Genomic DNA, 19,046 nt, shown 5'->3' on the forward strand with positions numbered 1-19,046 from the left:
ACCAACAACTGCTTTTTTTTTTTTTTTAAGATTTAATTTTGGGACTTCCCTGGTGGTGCAGTGGTTAAGAATCCGCCTGCCAATGCAGGGGACATGGGTTCAAGCCCTGGTCTGGGAAGGTCCCACATGCCACAGAGCAACTAAGCCCATGCGCCCCAACTACTGAGCCTGCGCTCTAGAGCCTGTGAGCTACAACTGCTGAGCCCACGTGCCACAGCTACTGAAGCCCGCACGCCTAGAGCCCATGCTTCGCAACAAGAGAAGCCACCGCAATGAGAAGCCCATGCACTGCAACGAAGAGTAGCCCCTCCTCGCCACAACTAGAGAAAGCCTGTGTGCAGCGATGAAGACCCAACGCAGCCAAAAATAAATAAAATTAAACCTTTTAAAAATAAATTTATTTTATTCTATTTTATTTATTTGGCTGCTGTGGGTCTTCATCGCTGAATGCGGGCTTTCCCTAGTTGCGGCGAGCGGGGTCTACTCGTCGTTGTGGTGCGCGGGCTTCTCATTGCGGTGGCTTCTCTTGTTGCGGAGCACAGGCTCTAGGAGTGCGAGCTTCAGTAGCTGTGGCACGTGGGCTCAGTAGTTGTGGTTCTTTCTGACTTACACCACTCTGTATGACAGACTCTAGGTCCATCCACCTCACTACAAATAATGCAATTTGGTTTCTTTTTATGGCTGAGTAGTATCCCATTGTATATATGTGCCACATCTTCTTTATCCATTCATCTGTTGATGGACACTTAGGTTGCTTCCATGTCCTGGCTATTGTAAATAGTGCTACAGTGAACATTGTGGTACATGACTCTTTTTGAATTATGGTTTTCTCAGGGTGTATGCCCAGTAGTGGGATTGCTGGGTCATATGGTAGTTCTATTTTTAGTTTTTTAAGGAACCTCCATAGTGTTCTCCATAGTGGCTGTATCAACTTACATTCCCACCCACAGTGCAAGAGGGTTCCCTTTTCTCCACACCCTCTCCAGCATTTATTGTTCATAGATTTTTTGATGATGGCCGTTCTGACTGGTGTGAAGTGATACCTCATTGTGGTTTTGATTTGCATTTCTCTAATAATCAGTGATGTTGAGCATCCTTTCATGTGTTTGTTGGCAATCTGTATATCTTCTTTGGAGAAATGTCTATTTAGGTCTTCCACCCATTTTTGGTTGTTTGTTTTTTTGATATTGAGCTGCATGAGCTGCTTGTATATTTTGGAGATTAATCCTTTGTCAGCTGCTTCGTTTGCAAATATTTTCTCCCATTCTGAGGGTTGTCTTTTCTTCTTGTTTATGGTTTCCTTTGCTATGCAAAAGCTCTTAAGTTTCATTAGGTCCCATTTGTTTATTTCTGTTTTTATTTCCATTTCTCTAGGAGGTGGGTCAAAAAGGATCTTGCTGTGATTTATGTCATAGAGTGTTCTGCCTATGTTTTCCTCTAAGAGTTTGATAGTGTCTGGCCTTACATTTAGGTCTTTAATCCATTTTGAGTTTATTTTTGTGTATGGTGTAAGGGAGCGTTCTAATTTCATTCGTTTACATGTAGCTGTCCAGTTTTCCCAGCACCACTTATTGAAGAGGCTGTCTTTTCCCCATTGTATATTCTTGCCTCCTTTGTCAAAGATAAGGTGACCATATGTGCGTGGGTTTATTTCTGGGCTTTCTATCCTGTTCCATTGATCTGTATTTCTGTTTTTGTGCCAGTACCATACTGTCTTGATTAGTCTAGCTTTGTAGTACAGTCTGAAGTCAGGGACCCTGAATTCTCCATCTCCGTTTTTCTTTCTCAAGATTGCTTTGGCTATTCGGGGTCTTTTGTGTTTCCATACACATTGTGAAATTTTTTGTTCTAGTTCTGTGAAAAATGCCATTGGTAGCTTGATAGGGATTGTACTGAATCTGTAGATTGCTTTGGGTAGTATAGTCATTTTCACAATATTGATTCTTCCAATCCAAGAACATGGTATATCTCTCTGTTTGTATCATCTTTAATTTCTTTCATCATTGTCTTATAGTTTTCTGCATACAGGTCTTTTGTCTCCTTAGGAAGGTTTATTCCTAGGTATTTTATTCTTTTTGTTGCAGTGGTAAATGGGATTGTCTCCTTAATTTCTCTTTCAGATTTTTTGGCATTAGTGTATAGGAACGCGAGAGATTTCTGTGTATTAATTTTGTATCCTGCAACTTTACCAAATTCATTGATTATCTCTGGTAGTTTTCTGGTGGCATCTTTAGGATTATCTATGTATAGTATGTCATCTGCAAACAGTGACAGTTTTACTTTTTCTTTTCCAGTTTGTATTCTTTTATTTCTTTTTCTTCTCTGATTGCCGTGACTAGGACTTCCAAAGCTATGTTGAATAATAGTGGAGAGTGGACATCCTTGTCTTGTTCCTGATCTTAGAGGAAATGCTTTCAGTTTTTTACGATTGAGAATGATGTTTGCTGTGGGTTTGTCGTATATGGCCTTTATTATGTTGAGGTAGGTACTCTCTATGACCACTTGCTTGAGAGTTTTTATCATAAATATGGGTGTTGAATTTTGTCAAAAGCTTTTTCTGCATCCATTGACATGATCATATGGTTTTTCTTCTTCAATTTGTTAATATGGTGTATCACATTGATTGATTTGCATATACTGAAGAATCCTTGCATCCCTGGGATAAAATCCCACTTGATCATGGTGTATGATCTTTTTTTTTTTTTTTAATTTTATTTATTTATTTATTTATTTATGGCTGTGTTGGGTCTTCATTTCTGTGTGAGGGCTTTCTCTAGTTGTGGCAAGTGGGGGCCACTCTTCATCGCGGTGCGCGGGCCTCTCACTATCGTGGCCTCTCCCGTTGCGGAGCACAGGCTCCAGACGCACAGGCTCAGCAATTGTGGCTCACGGGCTTAGTCGCTCCGTGGCATGTGGGATCTTCCCAGACCAGGGCTCGAACCCGTGTCCCCTGCATTGGCAGGCAGATTCTCAACCACTGCGCCACCAGGGAAGCCCTATGATCTTTTTAATGTGTTGTTGGATTCTGTTTGCTAGTATTTTGTTGAGGATTTTTGCATCTATAGTCATCAGTGATATTGGTCTGTAATTTTCTTTTTTTGTAGTATCTTTGTCTGGTTTTGGTATCAGGATGATGGTGGCCTCATAGAATGAGTTTGGGAATGTTCCTCCCCCTGCAATTTTTTGGAAGAGTTTGAGAAGGATGGGTGTTAGCTCTTCTCTAAATGTTTGATAGAATTCACCTGTGAAGCCATCCAGTCCTGGACTTTTGTTTGTTGGAAGATTTTTATTCACAGTTTCAATTTCATTGCTTGTGATTGGTCTGTTCATATTTTCTCTTTCTTCCGGGTTCAGTCTTGGAAGGTTATACCCTTCTAAGAATTTGTCCATTTCTTCCAGGTTGTCCATTTTATTGGCATAGAGTTGCTTGTAGTAGTCTCTTATGATGCTTTGTATTTCTGCAGTGTCTGTTGTAACTTCTCCTTTTTCATTTCTTAATTTTATTGATTTGAGTCCTCTCCCTCTTTTTCTTGATGAGTCTGGCTAAAGGTTTATCAGTTTTGTTTATCTTCTCAAAGAACCAGCTTTTAGTTTTATTGATCTTTGCTATTGTTTTCTTTGTTTCTATTTCATTTATTTCTGCTCTGATCTTTATGGTTTCTTTCCTTCTACTAACTTTGGGTTTTGTTTGTTCCTCTTTCTCTAGTTCCTTTAGGTGTAAGGTTAGATTGTTTGTTTGAGATTTTTCTTGTTTCTTAAGGTAGGATTGTATTGCTATAAATTTCCCTCTTAGAACTGCTTTTGCTGCATCCCATAGGTTTTGGATTGTCGTGTTTTCATTGTCATTTGTCTCTAGGTATTTTTTAATTTCCTCTTTGATTTCTTCAGTGATCTCTTGGTTATTTAGTAACATATTGTTTAGCCTCCATGTGTTTGTGTTTTTTACATTTTTTTCTCTGTAATTTATTTCTAATCTCATAGTGTTGTGGTCAGAAAAGATGCTTGATATGATTTCAATTTTCTTAAATTTACTGAGGCTTGATTTGTGACCCAAGATGTGATCTATCCTGGAGAATGTGCCGTGGTCACTTGAGAAGAAAGTGTAGTCTGCTGTTTTCAGATGGAATGTCCTATAAATATCAATTAAATCTATCTGGTCTATTGTGTCATTTAAAGCTTGTGTTTCCTTATTAATTTTCTGTCTGGATGATCTGCCCGTTGGTGTAAGTGGGGTGTTAAAGTCCCCCAATATTATTGTGTTACTGTCGATTTCATCTTTTTTAGCTGTTGGCATTTGCCTTATGTATTGAGGTGCTCCTATGTTGGGTTCATATATATTTATAATTGTTATATCTTCTTCTTGGATTGATCCCTTGATCATTATGTAGTGTCCTTCCTTGTCTCTTGTAACATTCTTTATTTTAAAGTCTATTTTATCTGATATAAGTATTGCTACTCTAGCTTTCTTTTTCCATTTGCATGGAATATCTTTTTCTATCACCTCCCTTTCAGTCTGTGTGTGTCCCTAGGCCTGAAGTGGGTCTCTTGTAGAGAGCATATATATGGGTCTTCTTTTTGTGTCCATTCAGCGAGCCTGTGTCTTTTGGTTGGAGCATTTAATCCATTAACATTTACGGTAATTATTGATTTGTATGTTCCTATTACCATTTTCTTAATTTTGGGTTTTTTTTTTTAGGTCTTTTTCTTCTCTTTTGTTTTCCACTTAGAGAAATTCTTTTAGCATTTGTTGTAGAGCTGGTTTGGTGGTGCTGAATTCTCTTAGCTTTTGCTTGTCTGTAAAGCTTTTGATTTCTCCATTGAATCTGAATGAGATGCTTGACGGGTAGAGTAATCTTGGTTGTAGGTTCTTCACTTTCATCACTTTAAATATATTGTGACACTCCCTTCTGGCTTGTAGAGTTTTTGCTGAAAATCAGCTGTTAACCTTAATGGGAGTTCCCTTGTATGTTATTTGTCATTTTTCCCTTGTTGCTTTTAATAATTTTTCTTTGTCTTTAAGTTTTATCAATTTAATTACTATGTATCTCGGCGTGTTTCTCCTTGGGTTTATCCTGCCTGGGACTCTGCGCTTCCTAGACTTGGGTGGCTATTTCCCTTACCATGTTAAGGAAGTTTTCGACTGTAATCTCTTCAGATATTTTCTTGGGTCCTTTCTCTCTCTCTTCTTCTGGGACCCCTATAATGCAAATGTTGGTGCGTTTAATGTTGTCCCAGAGGTCTTTTAGGCTGTATTCATTTTTTTCATTCTTTTTTCTTTGTTCTGTTCCACAGCAGTGAATTCCACCATGCTATCTCTGAGGTCATGCATCTGTTCTTCTGCCTCAGTTATTCTGCTGTTGATTCCTTCTAGTGTATTTTTCATTTCAGTTATTTTATTGTTCATCTCTGTTTGTTTGTTCTTTAATCCTTCTAGGTCTTTGTTAAACATTTCTTGCATCTTCTCGATCTTTGCCTCCATTCTTTTTCCAAGGTCCTGGATCATATTCACTATCATTGTTCTGAATTCTTTTTCTGGAAGGTTGCCTATCTCCACTTAATTTAGTTGTGTTTCTGGGGTTTTATCTTGTTCCTTTCTCTGGTACAAAGTCCTCTGCCTTTTCATTTTGTCTATCTTTCTGTGAATGTGGTTTTCGTTCCACAGGTTGCAGTATTGTAGTTCTTCTTGCCTCTGGTGGATGAGGCTATCTAAGAGGCTTGTGCAAGTTTCCTGATGGGAGGGACTGGTGTTGGGTAGAGCTGGGTGTTGCTCTGGTGGGCAGGGCTCAGTAAAATTTTAATCCACTTGTCTGCTGATGTGTGGGGATGAGTTCCCTCCCTGTTGGTTGTTTGGCCTGAGGTGACCCAGCACTGGAGACTCTGGGAGGGCTCATGCCAAGGAGTACTTCCCAGAACTTCTGTGACAGTGTCCTTGTCCTCAGAGTGAACCACAACCACCCCCTGCCACTGCAGGAGACCCTCTAACACTAGCAGGTAGGTCTGCTTCAGTCTCCTATGGGGTCACTGCTCCTTCCCCCGGGTCCTGATGTGCACACTACTTCGTGTGTGCCCTCCAAGAGTGGAGTCTCTTTTTACCCCAGTCCTGTCGAAGTCCTGCAATCAAATCCCGCCAGCCTTCAAAGTCTGATTCTCTAGGAATTCTTCCTCCCATCGCCTGACCCCCAGGTTGGGAAGCCTGATGTGGGGCTCAGAACCTTCACTCCAGTGGGTGGACTTCTGTGATGTAAGTGTTCTCCAGTTTGTGAGTCACCCACCCAGTGGTTATGGGATTTGATTTTATTGTGATTGCGCCCCTCCTACCGTCTCATTGCAGCTTCTCTTTTGTCTTTGGATATGGGGTATCTTTTTTGGTGAGTTGCAGTGTTTTCCTGTCGATGATTGTTCAGCAGTTAGTTGTGATTCTAGTGCTCTCGCAAGAGGGAGTGAGCACACGTCCTTCCACTCTACCATCTTGAACCGGTCTTGGTCCTTGTTTTTTTTAAATCCACTTTATATATAGTAGTGTATAGATGTTAATCCTACCCACCCCACCTCCTTATGTTTACTTTTTTTTTTTTTTTAAAGAATTTTTTGATGTGGACCAGTTTTAAAGTCTTTATTGAATTTGTTACAGTATTGTTTCTGTTTTATGTTTTGGTTTTTTGGCCGTGAGGCATGTGGGATCTTAGCTCCCCGACCAGGGATCGAACCCTCACCCCCTGCATTGGAAGGCGAAGTCTTAACCACCGGACCTCCAGTGGAAGTCCCCTTATGTTTTCTTTTTTTTTTTTTTTTTTTAGTTAATTTATTTTTGGCTGCGTTGGGTCTTTGTTGCTGCGTGCAGCATTTCTCTAGTTGTGGCCAGTGGGGGCTACTCTTTGTTGCGGTGCACGGCTTCTCATTGCGGTGGCTTCTCTTATTGCGGAGCATGGGCTCTAGGCATGCGGGCTTCAGTAGTTGTGGCATGCAGGCTTAGTAGTTGTGTCTCGCGAGCTCTAGAGCGCAGGCTTAGTAGTTGGGCGCATGGGCTTAGTTGCTCTGCGGCATGTGGGATCTTCCTGGACCAGGGTGTGAACCCATGTCCCTTGCATTGGCGGGCGGATTCTTAACCACTGCGCCACCAGGGAAGCCTCCTTATGTTTACTTTTAAGGAAGGTTGTAAAGTAGTGGGTAAGGGACTCAGATTGACTTTTTTTTTTTTTTTTGGCTGTGCTGCATGGTTTGTGGGATCTTAGTTCCTGGACTAGGGATTGAACCCCAAGCCCTCACAGTGAAAGTGCCAAGTCCTAACCAGTGGACTGCCGGGGAATTCCCAGATTGACTGTTTATAAACCCAGTTAGATGTTAAAAAAATCAGTCCACCCTCTTCCACATATATATAAACTCTAGTGAGGTGTAATTTTTATATTATTAGCTGATATTTAAACATGTTTAAACAAGCTGTTGATGAGTAGTGGTCTGTGTCTAGGGATTTCTTAGAATCATTATCCCAAGTTCAACATAGGGCAAGAAGAGAGAAAACATTCAGTACCCAGTATGCACAAAAACAATTATTTTGCTTGGTGAATATTAGTAAAGTACAGTTTGATAATAAGTGAATAGTGGTGCAAGACAAATAATTTGTCCCTTTCATAATTAAAGGATAAGTGTCCTTTGTTTTATGTGTTTAATATGTCCCTTTCCAGAAGTTTGGTTGTAAGTTAATGTCTTAATCTACTTTCTCATGGTGTGTTGAATTAACCTTAAAACAGTTGATTGTACTATCCCTTTCCAGTTATTTGTGATCTGTTGGGTAGTATGCAGATTTTAAAATGCATCCTTAAAAAACAAGTACATGGTTTAAAGTGTGTACTTCAAAAATGATTCTTTAAGGTCTCCATTGCCTTTATTCTTTAATTTTGACCATACTTGTGGGCAGCTGTTGCTGACTTCACATTGGCTCTCCCTTAGAACAGTAATCTGTGTTCATGATTAAATTAGCTAAAATGTTAAGCTGCTAAAATTTTAATAAATCACCCCTTTCCTCCTTAATTTTTGCCTTATCTGCACAGTGTTAGCATAAAGAGTATTATGAAACAGCATGGATTTAATATGCTAATGCACACTTTTTTGGTAATTTATGTTGAGAATTTGGTAATCTCTGTATTAAATAAAAAATCATGTATATAAAATGGGAGTATATTTTACTCCCATTTCATGGAAAGTATAAACTGTAGCAAATGAAATAAAATTAAGTTCCATTTATACACCTAGTTTTTCTGTACCTTTCCCTGAATGTTTTCTCTGCGGAGGAGCAAGAATCAGCGTGACACTTGTAACAGATCATTTTTCTATGATTCATTTAAAGTTTGTGGAAAGGTAGCTTGTGAGTTGTGTGTTTTTGTGAGAAAACAGCCTCTTCAGAAGAGGAGAGTAGCAGCTGTGGTAGGCTGTCGTTAGTGTTCTGGGCTTTGCTTTTTGGAAAGTAAGCCTGGTAGTTGGTGTGAAAACCTTTGGAACTTTATAAATGTTGACCATTCATAGGTACTTGGCCATCAAATAATACTGTGTTTTGTGTACAAAATGTGGAATTTAACTGATACTTATAAAGTACCTTATCCTGACTTAATCCTGAGTTTAGATTGAAGACCATGTTAATAATCTGTGAGATTGGGAGTATTCTTTTTTTTTTTTTTTTTTTTTTATATTGGAGCATAGTCTATTAACAATGTTGTATTAGTTTCAGGTGTATAGCAAAGTGATTCAGTTATACATATATATGTATCTATTCTTTTTCAAATTGTTTTCCCGTTTAGGTTATTACTGAATATTGAGCAAAGTTCCCTGTGCTATATAGTAGGTCCTTGTTGGTTATCTATTTTAAATACAGTAGTGTGTACATGTCAATCTCAAACTCAGATTGGGAGTATTCTTGATAAAGTTCTTCATCATGTGCCATGTTAGTTAGTAAAAAATAATATAATTCTGTGTTCCAGGATGGAACTACTTGCTCTTGTGTAAGAAGTTACAATATAATCAAGCCACTCCGCTAACTTTTTTTTTTTTAATTTTTATTTTTGGCTGCATTGGGTCTTCATTGCTGCACGCGGGCTTTCTCTAGTTGCAGCGAACAGGGGCTACTCTCCTTTGCGGTGTGTGGGCTTCTCATTGCAGTGGCTTCTCTTGTTGCTGAGCACGGGCTCTAGGCGCAAAGGCTTCAATAGTTGTGGCACGTGGGCTCAGTAGTTGTGGCTCACAGGCTCTAGAGCACAGGCTCAGTAGTTGTGGCACATGGGCTTAGTTGCTCTATGGCACGTGGGATCTTCCTGGACCAGGGCTCAAACCTGTGTCCTTTGCATTGGCAGGCGGATTCTTAACCACTGCGCCACCAGGGAAGCCCTGTTCTTCTACTTTTAAAACTAACTAATTTATGAATATGGCCTGTATAATATAATTGAAAGGTTAATTGTTGAGCACCTACTAGGTGCTGACATTCTAGTTTTAATTCTTGAATTTTCTATAATGCCTTCTCGGGTCCTGGTACAAAAAGTATTTTACAAAATGCAGTGCTCTAAAATTAGTTGCTGAACAACTAGGTTATTTCCTGTAATTGAATAGTAATATTATTATTATGCCTCTAAATATGAGTCCGTGAAAAAAAATCCATGTTTATGACATTGGGGTTACATATCAGTCTTTAACGCAACAACTGATACTTAGATACCTATTATATTGTTGAACATACTGCTGTGCATAAGACATGGTTCCTCACATCCTCAGTGGGGAAGGAGGAGAGACAATCAAGTAAAAGCACTGTTCGACCTACTTAAGAAAATGATTGGTGATGTGATCAACTGTCAATAGGGTTTCCTTTAGATGGATCTAGGGAGGTCTCTGAGGAGATGGGATTTAAAGTGAGGAGGAAGAAAGCCATGTGAAAATCTGGGTAGGAACATTCTGTGTAGAAGGATCAGCTTAGCTAGTGCAAACATGAAGAACAACTTAGATTTTTCACAGAATAAAATGTATTCACTGGAATATAAAATATACATATAAGTTCTCAGGGTACGGTTTCAACATTTTACTTTGAAATAAAAAAGCACAGCAGAATTTTGCATAGTGTTTACCCAGAGTCCCCAAACTTTAATATTTTGCTACATTTGCTACATATTCTCTCTGTATGTACATGTTACTGTTTTTTTCTGAAACCCTTGTGTGTTCATTTCAAACATAATGCCATTTTACCCCTTAATATTTTAGTGTGTAACTCCTAAGAAAAAATATATTGTCTTAAAGAGCTACCTTAAAATGATAAAATCAGGAAATTACCATTGATACAATGTATAGGCCTTATTCAAAAATTTCCAGTTATCCTGCTAATGTTCTTTATAACAAAAAGCAAATATTCTGGTCCAGGATCCAGTCTGGGATCACACACAGTATTTAGTTCCCATGTCTGTGTAGTGTCCTTCAATGTAGAACAGTTCATCAATCTGGAATAGTCTTTCTTTGTCTTTCATGCCCTTGACACTTTGGAAGTATCTCTTTTGTAGAATGTCCTTCATTAACAAACTGAGAAGTTTCCTCATGATTAGATTCATGTTACCAGTTTTTGGCTGGAATGCCACAGAATGATATAGCTGTACCTCATATTAGAGGGTACATGATACAGATTTATCCCATTGCTAGTGATGTTAGCTTTGATTACTTAAGGAAAGTGGTTTCTGCCAAGGTTCTCCTGTATAAAGTTACTCCCTCCTTCTTTGTAATTAATACATATTTTGGGGGGGGGAGTGCTCTGAGACTGTGTAAATAACCGTTTTCCCATCAGACTTTTATTCACTGGTATTAGAATCCATTAATTCTTTCCTGAAATAATTATTGTGGCACATTTATAATTAGACTTCTTTGCTAAGGAAAAGCTAATATATGAGATATGAGGATAAGACTCTAAATAAGCTCTCTTCCTCACTGAGTCCCTGGGGCATTTGCTGTTGTCATTTGACTCATTTATGCTACTTTGCTGTTGGGGAAGACGAATTCCTATCTCTGTGGATAAACCCTGACCCAGGGACAAAGAGGCACAACTTGCCTGAGTCCTAAGTCTCTGAGCCACACAAGCCCCAGAGGTGCCCTGTTCTCTTTGTGGGCTGAACAGGTCTCTGGGCAGGTGGGCAGCTTGTGGTCAACACAGCAACCATCTTTATCATTGAACCAGCCCTGAAAATCTGGGAACTTTTGTCTGTACAAAAAACTTTAGAACTACTCAGAATCTTAAAGATCATGACCCAGAGTGTGCAGTGATAAATTCAAGAGCACACAGTTTCTGGTGCATTTGGCTGTTATCAAAGCCCTGCTTACAGTCTCCTGGGGGTGAAGGAAAGGGATTGCTTTCTATCTTCTTATTTTTCTTTAGGTTGCACATGTTCGGCCCCAGGGGGGATATCTGCTATTTAGATTTGCCTTCTCCACTAGAGGTGGTTAGCTGTTCTCTGTGTTTTGGCTTTTTTCAAGGGAAATGGGCAACTTTTCTACTCTGGCTCTCAGTGTAAGACATAAATATTAAACAATTAAAAACTTGAGCAATTATTCAACATAGATGTAGTGCAGAGTCACTAGAGAGACCTCTATGAGTAAAGGTTTAGCATTTATCATAACATTGGTTTATTCTTTATGATAATTTACTTTAATGGTGTTTTTCTCAATTATAAGAACCCAGGTCTTTCTTCTGAGCTGTTAGTGAAAACAGCTATTTGTACCAGATAACAATATAGGAAAATGTATATTTTCCAGAAAACAATGTTACTGGTAGCGTTACTAGCCAGGTGAATAGGAAGGAACAATTTTGTTAGCTTGCTAAAATGTACATGAAGATGGATTTGATTTTTTTAAATGTACCTAAGATAGTTGGCTTGTTTGTGTTTCATACTTGGGTGCGGCGACTGCTCTCTGGAGACATGGAGATATTTAGTTGATACTGACTTTTTCCAGGGGACTTGCAGGATTTCTTGAATTTTTGGCCTTAGGATATGTTTTTCTTTTATAAATTCCTTTCTTCTCTTTCATGTACATCTTGCTTTCTGGCTCAAGTATTAGATAATTGTTTAATGATTTCTTAGCAGAATCCTTTTTAAAAAAATTGCCACTATTTTCTTAATATTTAACCACTGTTAAATATTAAATATTGGTACCTTTTGTCACACAGTTTGCCACTGAATGTGTGCACATGAATGCACTTAATCAAGAGCAGTTGTGTTGTTTCTTTTGCTTTCTTCACTGGTAACAGTGTTTATTATAGCCCTCTAAAATTTCTTGAGATGTAATTTACATACTGTACAATTCATCCATTTACATTGCATAATTCAGTGGTTTTTAGTATATTTTTAGAATTATGCAGCCATCACCATAATCAATTTCATAACATTTTCATCACCTCGAAAAGAATATCCCATACCCTTTAAGTATCAATTCCCAATTCCTTCATCACCCCCCCCACCATCCCAGCAGTAAACAACTGGTAATCTACTTCCTGTGTTTATAGATTTTCCTGTTCTGGACATATGATGTAAATGGAATCTAGTAATATGTGCTCTTTTGTGACTGGCTTCTTTGACCTAGCTTAATGTTTTAAAGATTCATTGATGTTCTCCCACATACCAGCACAATGTTGTAGCATGTATAAGTACTTCATTTCTTTTTATAGCCAAATAATATTCCATTGTATGGACATACTAAAGTTAGTTTGCTTTTTTTTTACAGTTAAGTGTTTTATGTCCTGAGAATTGGTTTTCTTATATGATGACTCTCCTCCCCCCACCCTACCACCTCTCTTAACTGTAAGGAATTTGGGGTTGTAGTCTTGCCAAAACCTGTTCATTGAAAGCTTTCTTCTTAGAGTTAGGTTTTGTTTTTTTTTTAAACCCAAGTTCCCAACCTTCTTTTAGACGTACCCGAAGTCTTACCTTTGCCTTTCGACGGTGTTAAAATAGATAGTAGCCACTAATATGCATTATTAGAATTCTTCCACTTTTTAGGACATTTCCCTCTATTCCCCTGTCTCCGGGGAGAGGGTAGATTTTTGTCAAGACCGTATCTTTTAATAGTTTAACTTGAACTACTGGATAAGTTAACTGTACATGATTAAATATACATTTAGTTACATTAGCATGGCTAACATATCCCTTGGCAACCACCTTTTTCTGAATTTGAGTACTCTTACATACCTCATCTAAGTGGAATCATGAAATATTTGTCCTTTTGTGACTGGCTTGTTTCACTTAGCAAAATGTCCTCAAGGTTCATCCACATTGTAGCATTTGTCAGAATTTCCTTCTGTTTTTTTTTTCTTTTTTTATATTTTATTTATTTTATTTATTTTATTTTTGGCTGCATTGGGTCTTTGTTGCTGCGTGCAGGCTTTTCTCTGGTTTTGGCGAGCGGGGTCTACTCATCGTTGTGGTGCGTGGGCCTCTCATTGTGGCTTCTCTTGTTGCGAAGCACGGGCTCTAGGCGCACGGGCTTCAGTAGTTGTGGCATGCGGGCTCAGTAGCTGTGGCTCGCAGGCTCAGTAGTTGTGGCACGTGGGCTTAGTTGCTCTGCAGCACGTGGGATCTTCCCGGACCAGGGCTCGAACCCGTGTCCCCTGCATTGGCAGGCGGATTCTTAACCACTGTGCCACCAGGGAAACCCCTTCCTTCCTTTTTAAGGCTGAATAATATTACATTGTATGTATATGCCACATTCATTCATCAGTGGACACTTAGGTTGATTCTACCCTTTGGCTATTGTGAGTAAAGCTGCTGTGAACGTGAACATGGGTGTACAAGTATCTCTTCAAGACCCTACTTTCAAATTCTCTTGGATACATATACCCACAAGTGGAATTGCAGGATCATATAATTCTTTTTTTTTTCCTTAAAAAAATTTTTTTTAAATTTTATATTGGACTACAGTTGACTTATAATGTTGTGTTAGTTTCAGGTGTACAGCAAAGTGCTTCAGTTATACCTATACATGTATCTATTCTTTTCAAATTCTTTCCCATTTAGGTTATTACAGAATATTGAGCAGAGTTCCCTGTGCTGTAAGGATCATATAGTTCTATTTTTAATTTTTGGGGAAATTGCCATACTGTTTTCCACAGTGGCTACACTATTGTACATTCCCATGAAACAGTGTACAAAGGCTTTAGTTTCTCTACATCTTTGCCAACACTTATTTTCTCTTCTCTCTCTCTCTCTCTCTTTCTCTGTCTCTCACTCGTAGCCATTGTAATGGGTGCCACATTGCCCTCATGATTAGTGATGTTGAGAATATTTTCATCTGCTTATTGACCATTTTTATATCATATTTGGAGAAATGTCTATTCAAGTCCCTTGCCCATTTTTTAATCTGGTTGTTTGTTTTGTTAGAGAGTTGTAGAATTTCGTTATGTATTCTCAGTGTTACTCCCTTATCAAATGTAGAATGTGTAAATATTCTTTGGGTTGCCTTTTTACTCTGTTCATGTCTCTTGATACACCAGTTTAAAGTCTAATTTTTTCCTTTTCTTGCCTGAGTCTTTGGTGTCATATCCAAGAAATCATTACCAAATTCAGTGTCATGAAGCTTTTGCTCTATATTTTCTTCTAAGGGTTGTATAGTTTTAGCTCTTGTATTTAGGTCTTTAATCCACAATTTAGGATTCAATTAAGAAAAACTGGAGAGTCACTGAATAAAACTATTTCTTCTTGCTTCCTCGCTCTCTTGTTTGCTGCCCTTTTGGTCATCGGTCAGAATCTAGTAATAAAAATGGTATGTAATAACACCTTCAGGGGCTTCCCTAGTGGTGCAATGGTTAAGAATCCGCCTGCCAATGCAGGGGACATGGGTTCGATCCCTGGTCCGGGAAGATCCCACATGTCACGGGGCAGCTAAGCCCATGTGCCACAACTACTGAGCCTGTGCTCTAGAGCCCGCGAGCCACAACTACTGAGCCCACGTGCTGCAACTACTGAAGCCCACACCTAGAGCCCATGCTCCGCAACAAGAGAAGCCACTGCAATGAGAAGCCCATGCACCGCAACGAAGAGTAGCCCTTGCTCGCCACGACTAGAGAAAGCCCGCGGCCAGCAATGCAGACCCAGTGCAGCCAAAAATAAATTTTAAAAAAAAATTTATATATATATAAAACCTGCCCGTGTTAAGCTGCTAAATATGACAAATGTTGTACAAGCAGAATTAAATTCTTTTCTATCCTTTGAGATCAATAACTGTAGATATTTGTGTCGTTAGGGACCAGCAGATAGGGTGCACTGGTTGGGAATGTTGGTGCTGTTAGGAACAATGACAGTAATGTTTGGGTAGGTATGTAAGGGATGAAGTTGGTAGAATTATAGTTGCGTAGGACTTAAGTATTATTTTTACACTATATTTTTTTAAAAGGATTTGGACGTGGCAGAGGGAGAGGGGCAGGAAGATTCTCAACCCAAGGCATGGGGTAAGTCTTAGCCATCCTATTTTTGAAGTTATTACCTTCTCTAGTTTTAAAGAGGCAATACTGAAAAAGCAAAATAACACAAATAAAATTGTATTGCAGTAGGCCTTACAGCAGTTCTCTAGCCTCGGCTTTATCGACATTTTGGATTGGACAATAGTTTGTTGCGGTGGTGGGGTTCCCTTTACATTGTAGGATGTTTAGCAACATCCCTGGCCTCTCCCTACTAGATGCCAGTAGCACCCCTCCTCAAGTTGTGACAATCAAAAATGTCTCCAGACATCGCCACATGTTCCCTGGGAGGGAGGTGCACAGCCACCCCAGTTGAAAACCATTGCTTAAGAGTTATGTTGGTAAATCCGGCAATTGTCTTTGAATGGTAAGTAAATGCAATGTTTTTGTTTTGTTTTGTTTTTTATGAAAAGCAATCATTTTTATCTTGAATTGTAATAGTGAAGGATGAGTATATTGTTATTAAATAGATGGTATGATCAGTTATTTATTCTATTATTTCTGGTTCTTTCACTTTTGCTGTATCCAAAACATTAGCTCCCCCCGATCTTTATAAAAAGTTTTTAAGCTTCTTATAGAGGCCATAAGTAGATGACAGTCAAGAAAGGAAAAGTCCTTTGTTTCTCCATATCTCCAGGGCAGCACTGTTGGGGGTCACTGCCTTCAGGTGGCGACTCCTGCCATCTCTGTTTTCTGCCTGAGCTCCCTGTGGACAAAGGAAGGATGAAAACACAGGGAGCAAACTGGCCGGAACATATGAACGTATGTGCCCAACCCAGTAGCTTTAAATGATTTTGTGGATTTTGCTGTCTACTTTAAAAAATACTCTTGTGGTTCTTTTTGTCAGTGACACCCCCCTAATGATGACAAAAATTTTTTTTAAATTCTGTTGTGAAAATTTTCGCAGTGCTGGTTTAATTTGGCTCTAGTTAGACATCTGAATCATGGATATTGAGGATTTTAATTTAAAAAGAGGCACTGAACAAAACGTTTTCTTTTTATTTACATCCATCTAAACAAAAAGAATCATATACTTCTATTGTAAAAGGTTCAAATCCAAAATTGGATTCTGACTTTGGAAGAAAAGACCTCTTGCCTACTTAAGTCTAGGCTTAGTTGGGAGGGGGTGGGTGGGTTTTTCATTGGAGCCATTACCCTGCCTAGAACGATTATAGGTCTCCACACTTGCTTTAGGTTGCAGAGGACAACAATTTAGGGAAGTAGGAGCATCATACAAGAGTGTATGGAAGGTTCTAGGCAACCTCTGCTTTTCAGAAGATCTGCATTCCGATGACGAGAAGAATTGGCTATAATTAAATAGGAGAAGGAGGGTGAAGTTTCTTATAGTGGTTCTTAGAAGGGACGGGGCTTGTTTCGGGGAAGATGATGTACAGTTAATTTTGTGATTTGCCTTTATTCTTTATTCAAACCCAAGGACATTTAACCCTGCGGGACTATTCAGATTCTCCATCTATAGATGGGTATGGGACAAAAACCAGTCGTTTGGGAAGCTGCTCAGAATGGTGCAGATGAGGGAACTGGTAAGTGTCTGTTCTCACCAGAGAGGTATTTTAATTGTTTGAGCTCTTAACGTACAAAGATGACATCAAAGTGTGCTGGTGGAGAAGAATGAAAAACAGGCAGCTTTCCTACCTCTGAGACTACTCTTAGCTGATTCTTACCTCCAAAGTTTCTCACTTATAAATCTCATTGACGATAAAGTATATGGTTTACCCCTTTTGCACTCTGAAGAAGAGGCTGTAATAAATCTGTGTAAGGCAGTACAAACCCACACTCAAATCTCAGTGTCAGAGATATATAGAATTTCTTAGTGGAAGACTTGAAACAAAGTATTTACCATTCATAAGGGTGAACACAAATTTGGCCAGATAAAGAGGTAGATGATGATATATGGGTTTAGGGCAACAGTTGCTTTTGCAGATTTTTCTGTGTCTTGCAGTTTTAAGATTATTTCTTTACTGAAATTCACAGGTTAAATACTTTTAATTGTTAATACTTATTATTATAATAAAAGTTCTTTTAAAGATTTTTTCCTGATAATATATATGACTGTTTGTGATTATATTTATAAAAACATAATTTGACTCTTCGTGAATTATAACCCAAAATACAAAAGTATAGCTCAGTAATTAGCTAAAAAAGACAGTGCCACCATCCCAGAAGCACAACGAGCTAGAAATCAAATATACTATTGAGAGGACCAACGAAAGTTATAAAAATGGTAATTTGAAAAGACTAGTATCAATAAAATTGATAAGTTTATTGTGAGACTTATCAAGGGAAACAGAAGAAACATATAATTTGTTGTAGGAATGAGAAAAGGAATAGTGATATTAATTATCTTTATAATCTATTATAATTAATATAGCTATTAAAAATCATCAGAAGATACTTTGTCAATAAATTTTTTGCTAACATTTGCAATTACAGATTAATCTCATTCTTCAAAACAACTGTAAAAATTTTAAGTCACAATATTGGAAATCAATTCAGTAAACTAGAAGAAGGCTAATATATCATGGCCATGTTAAGTTTATACATGATATTCAAGTTTAACATTTAAAAAATCAGACGACTCCTAGATATATACCCAAGAGAATGGAAGATACAGGTTCACATAAAAGGCAAATGTCCTTCAGTGGCTGAATGTATAAGAAAAATTATCCAGATTAGTCAGATACATAGAAACAGAAGTAGACTGGTGGCTGTTGGGGGCTGGGAATGTTTGGGAGAAATGGGGCGTGGCTAGGAATGGGTGCCAGATTTTTTTGGAGCGATGAAAATATTCTGGAATATGTAGTTGTGATTGTTGTACACCTTGTGAATATACTGAAAACCAATCAGTTCTGTGCCTTAAAAGTGTGGATTTTATGTTATGTGAGTTATATCTCAATAACAAAAATATTATTCACCCCTTTAACAGAATAAAGGAGAAACTCCATATCATTTTAATAAGGAAAAGCATTTGACAAAACCCGACATTCATTCCCGATTTCTACAAAAGTCACAGCAGACCTCACAATTAATAGTGATGTGTAGAATATTTTTCTTTTGTAACAAGATCAAGAGGCTTACTCTCACTACTCTTACTTTTTTTTTTTTAAATAAAAGGCAAAAGATTTAGTCGAACTGAAGAGAAACAGGAGGATTACTCTCCTTATTTCTATTCACCCCTGTACCAGAGGTCATAACCACTGAAATAAAGATCGAAAAAGAAAAGAAGGGTTGGAAAGGGAGGAAAAAACCTGTTATTTCTGGCAATGATATAAAAGAATCTATAGATAAATTAATGAAATTAATTAGGAAGCTTTAAACAGTATAGATAGTTGACAGGTAATATTTCTATAAACCATCAACAAAGAGAAAATGGAAAAAAAATTAGTGGCCTCAAAAAATATCAGATGCTTATGAAGAAGTCTAATGATGTGCAAGATAAGACTTCTAAATGAAAATAGAAATTATAAAATCTTACAGTAAAATGTAAAATTGAGTGTTTGAAGAAGCATTAATAAACAGAAGGATATACCATTTATAGTAGTACAGAAACATGACGCACTTAGGT

General features: G+C 38.2%; 1 protein-coding gene across 1 annotated transcript in view; it reads left to right on the top strand.

The window, feature by feature from the left end:
- UBAP2 (ubiquitin associated protein 2) overlaps positions 1-19,046 on the top strand; it is a 99,566-nt gene that overhangs the window by 37,426 nt on the left and 43,094 nt on the right. Inside the window, 4 exon segments of the mRNA XM_036855625.1 lie at positions 15,400-15,454; positions 16,899-16,914; positions 16,916-16,960; positions 16,962-17,004. Of these exon segments, the coding sequence (XP_036711520.1) occupies positions 15,400-15,454; positions 16,899-16,914; positions 16,916-16,960; positions 16,962-17,004 (159 nt within the window).

The sequence above is a fragment of the Balaenoptera musculus genome, chromosome 6 (assembly GCF_009873245.2).
Source record: "Balaenoptera musculus isolate JJ_BM4_2016_0621 chromosome 6, mBalMus1.pri.v3, whole genome shotgun sequence".
In the NCBI taxonomy this organism is placed as follows: Eukaryota; Metazoa; Chordata; class Mammalia; order Artiodactyla; family Balaenopteridae; genus Balaenoptera; species Balaenoptera musculus.